Source organism: Cystoisospora suis, assembly GCF_002600585.1.
Source record: "Cystoisospora suis strain Wien I chromosome Unknown contig_864, whole genome shotgun sequence".
Lineage (NCBI taxonomy): Eukaryota > Apicomplexa > Conoidasida > Eucoccidiorida > Sarcocystidae > Cystoisospora > Cystoisospora suis.
The window spans coordinates 6,292-10,951 of NW_027153665.1; the positions used below are offsets into that span (position 1 = coordinate 6,292).

Consider the following 4,660-nt stretch of genomic DNA (forward strand, 5'->3'; position numbering starts at 1 on the left):
CTGTGCTAAGGGGAGTGATTCCTCTTAACGATTCTATGCATACTACCTCGACAATCGTTACATCACGCCGGGAAGACTGGGCAGCTAGTGGTAAGCACCCGGGCTGGCAATGCGAGGGGGAAGCTCATACTAACCTGGCGATGGTGACTCCGAGCTGAGTGAAATCCTCGGTGAGTCCCGCGTCCTCCAGAAGGGGTAAGAAAGCCGGGTTGGTTTCCTTACCAGCCTCGCTGCCAAACGGTCCGATGGGCGGCATGTGCGCACGCTAATCCCCTAAGTGTACCTAGGAGAAGAATGAGCCGGGACCAGGGTTCCGACCTGCTTTGGCCCGGGCGCTCTCAAGCCGCTTGCCGCTAGGAGCCCATCCCTTCTTGTCAGCTCCTGCTTCTACCCGCTCTGGCTCGGGACCCCGTCCTGAAGTAAACACTCTTCTATCTCGCAGCCGCGTTCTGGTGGAGCGCTCATCGCACTCAGGCGCCGGGGACGAGTTCTCCAGGTTTTCGGCAGCAGATGCGGTTCTGGATAACGACATCTGCTGGCGAACATACGCTGTCCAGAACCCGGGGTGCGGGGGTGGATGTCTCACTCAAGAAAGTACGCCTCTTCAAACAAGCCTTGCTCGGCAAGTCATAACGAACGCTCAAGGACAACTGTCCAGAGAAGCCTAAGATTGGAGTTGTCACGCCCTTCCATCGGAGTTTTCCTCATGGGCGACGAGAACTGTCGGCGGCATCGTGAGCCTGCAGTTCATCCGCGGCACGTTCTCGGACACACCGGGGCATCTGAGATACTTGTTCCAATTCCATACATTTTTCATATTCAGATTCCACAACCCTTGCCGTGAAGGAGGGGGCGGCCGGTGAATCGATTGCTGCTAGCGCCGACTTCCCCATGACTTGTCACTGACCACCGTGCTCGCCTATAATCGAGAGCTGCCGAAGACCACTAGGATGGCACCCCGGAATCCGGGCTTGTGTCAGAGGCAGCAGAACTCATCCGGAAAACACTCCTCCATCCTAAACAAGATAGTTCCAGGGACTCAACTTCCCGTCAGAAGTAGGCCGCTCAAGCCTGACGTCGCGTTCGCAAGACGCACACGGCCTTTTCTGCTCGGCAGTGTCTTTGTTGTGGCCGGTGAAGCGTCGCTGTCAAACAGCTCAACAAGACAACAGCGGGTTGACACTGCATGTCGAATTTCCGGCATCTGTCTTGTTACGTTCGTCTCGATAGGTAGTCCGCGCTGGGTGAGAGGCCGGCGATATCTGGCCTTCATGGTTTCACCGTGTTCGCATGTTTTCGCATGTTTTTTTTCACCCGTCATACTTCAAGCTGATTCTGAGAGCACCTCACTAGCCGGGTGTGGCCAATTTAGCGCGCGGTTCCGTTGTCGGTGACCCTTCGACGACGTTCCTCTGTCTTCAGAAGTGATAACTTTTTTCTACGGATGGGGCGTTGATTGTGGATATCTGGGAACAAGTGGCAAACGCGTTCATCTGTGAGTTTGTACAGCCTTGACCGGAAAATAATGCCCCTGGCTTGTTTCGCTTGCGACCGTACAATTCGCACCGCCGGGCAAAAGAATGTCGGCGGCTGCTAACCTCGGATCGATTTTGTTTTTTGTTCAGTGCTGTACCCGCCTTCACCCAGTCACCGAGCAGCGTCTCAGCCGTATAGCCCCTTAGCGTCTCGGTCAGCGTAAGCTACCAGTCTACAATTACGGAGAGCACGGAACCGGTGGTTTGTCGTGATTGATCGTGCTCCCTAATGAGTGACTCATCTTGATCCGTGACTGAGGAGGATATGCGAATGTGGGGACCGACTTCTGTGGTGGCTGTCTGACACGTTCTGAGAAGCATGCTCAGCAAATCGAGACGGGTTTTGGGGTCCTGATATCTGTCAATATCGTCCCTGTGCGGGGCTCCCGCACCAAGGTGTAATTCGTAGGAGGTTGTTACATTACTTTCGTTCTACAAAGAACAACTATGAAGGCGTTTGGTGACACATACCGGTCATTCCCAGGTTCCGGGTTCGCGGTGGTCATTGTACCGTGCCTTCTCGCCGCCTTACCTGCCGTGACCGTGGAAACTCGCCTTGGTGCCCCGTCACCATGGCGTCAAGAGGGACTCTCCGCTTTGAGAAGTGTCGGTAAGGAAGGGATTCTTGGCACGCCCACCGTGGCTCTACCTCATGACTACGCACCTACGAAGCAGATGTCTTTGGCACGCCGACCCGGGAATCCTCAACGCCGCAGCTTGTTCTCTGGCAGGAGAGAAGGTGCAGATCAAGGGACGAGGAGTGCATCACCCCGGCTCATCAACCACTACCTGGGCCATCAAGCTCTGAATCGACTCGGGAAGACAAAGTTGTACGGTATCCCTGCCTTTGTACAGCGTCGTTCTGAGCTGGCCTCATCTGGGTCTCGGTCTCCACAAGAATTAATGACTCCCAGCGGGCCCGTATCAGCTAGTGGAGAATATCAACAAGGTCATCGGGAACAAGGCGCAGGAGGCATAGGTGCAGGGGCTGGTCCCGAGGTCCTTGGTCCATGGGTTGTCCCTGGGAATGTGAGAGTGAAGAACTCAGAGCTCGAGGCAGGGCGCCTACACATCCTGGCGATGGCGAAAGAACTTGTGTCAGGAGAGGCGGATACCAGAAGGGGATCAGAAGATGGCGGGCCTCTGACCGTCCCTTCTGCGACCCAGCTTCAAGCCAAAAGCGCGTTTGAGAAGCTGTTTCCGGTAGACACAGTTTATCATTGTCGAGACGAGAATGAACAGTTCAGAGTGCTCGGAGTCGGACCAGTCCTGGGCGTAGGCGGCGCAGGAGTTGTCTGCCGGGCTGCGGACATCACGAATTTGACGCGAGCTAGAAATCTCGCTGCTAAATTCTTTTATTTTTTTCTTGACTCAAATTCGGAATCAGATGTCGAATACGGTAAAAAGCGTATATGCATGCGTGAGCATGTCGGGAGAAGGGCAAGAGAGAAAGTCTTGTCGAAGGTCACATCCGAACAGGAATTGAACCAACATGGAATAGCCCTCTCGCACGGCTTTTATACCCTAGACTGGTCAAGAAGGCCACCTTCGCGTCAGATGGATGTTCCTCTGCTGAGCTACGTGCCCGGTGGGAGGGGAGGTCACCTCGGCACTTCTTCATATGTCTTGTTTGGCCGCCGAGTTATGATCATGCCTCTCCTGGGTCCGGACCTAGCGCAATTCCCGTTCAGGGATTTCACTGCGAACGCCTTAAAGTACGTTTTTGTGATGCTGGTTAGGAGGGTTGCGTACTTCAACAGTGTCGGTCTCGTGCATAGAGACATAAAGCCAGGCAATATTGCAGTCAGCTTTGAGACCGGAGAGCTGTTTCTCACGGATCTCGACTTTGTTACGGACATGGGGGCGAAAAGCAGATGCAGGCATTACCTCACATGCCAGTACGCCGACCCGGAGCGTGCCAAGTGCATTGTCGATTTCGATGGTGAGTTTCTCGTGGATGAGTGGGTCGATAGTTGGGCTCTAGGAGTGACCCTCTTCAATATCCTGTGTCGCGAGGAGTACCCATTTGGGAGCTTCATGGTTTCGACTAAGGCAGATAGACTAGAAAGGTATCGAGAAAACTTCAAGGACTTCCTACAGAACGTGAACAGAGAAAACTTCGCTGGCGATGCATGTCTCGATGGCAGCGAGAGCCGCGGTACCTTCCTAGAGATAATCAAGCTTCTTCTCGATCCGCACAAACAGACAAGGTGGACAGCCCGGAAGCTTGTGCGGGAACATCCGTTTTTTCAGGTGGTGCAGGCTTGACAACGTTTTTGTTTCAGTAGGCTGGGAGACGGCAGTCACCCACCGAAGAATGGCCACAGTCTTGAGAAGACGTAGTGGAGGATGGCGAAACCGGAACTGCCCCGAGAGTTTGGTCATTATGCTGCGATTCTCAGTGGAGCGCGCGAAAGAAAGACCATCTGGGAAGGAAGAGACAGGAACTAAGAAGAGCAAGACGGAGAGAGGCACGAAGACACTGGGAGAGGAGAGGGAGTGCCGATGAGCGAGGACGGCGGAGAACAGCTAGGAAAAAAAAACATCGTTTTAACGGAGATTCGTGGGGAAAACCCGCTAGGGATTCCGATCTGTGTGCCATGTGCTTTCCAGCTTGCCTGTGGGTCTACACGAGCTACACTTCAGGCGCGGCAGACCTGCCGCAAGCGCTGCTGTAGTAAGCACATGTCCATGACATTCGCTCCTAGCTGCACTTTGTACAGGTAAAGAAGGTTCTGTCGCAGACGAAGACACTGTCGACACACATAGTCTTGGATCATCAGAGAAGAACTACTCTTCCCCTATTCTTCTGGTTCATGTAGAGATGGACCTAAAACTGCTCTCATTCTTTTTGCGTGGTGGGTGCCTTGGTTGACTCCGAACTGTTTTAGTTGGAAAACACTTTCTTTCTGCTCTTCTTCTACTATTCGTTGTTTTGGGGTGGTAGACCTGAAAGCCGTGCGATCCGATCAGGAGGGACCTCCTCAGCCGTTTCCTTTTTCCGTTAGTTCGGGAGACCGGTCTTCTGTTCACGGAGTAGAACTGAGAGAGTAGATGAGAGGAGAGAACAATGGATTTGATTGCGGCAGAAAGTTGTCCTTCATTTCCCCCCCCAAGCCAGAATT

The 4,660-nt window shown here is 53.6% G+C and overlaps 1 protein-coding gene across 1 annotated transcript; it reads left to right on the top strand.

Annotated features, from left to right (window-relative positions):
• Positions 1 to 578: 578 nt before the first annotated feature.
• Positions 579 to 4,415, top strand: CSUI_002065 (serine threonine-protein). Its single transcript, XM_068062267.1, has 2 exons — positions 579 to 3,250; positions 3,938 to 4,415. The coding sequence occupies exons 1-2, from the start codon at positions 1,983 to 1,985 to the stop codon at positions 3,984 to 3,986; spliced, it is 1,317 nt and encodes a 438-aa protein (XP_067925758.1). The 5' UTR covers positions 579 to 1,982; the 3' UTR covers positions 3,987 to 4,415.
• Positions 4,416 to 4,660: the final 245 nt, after the last annotated feature.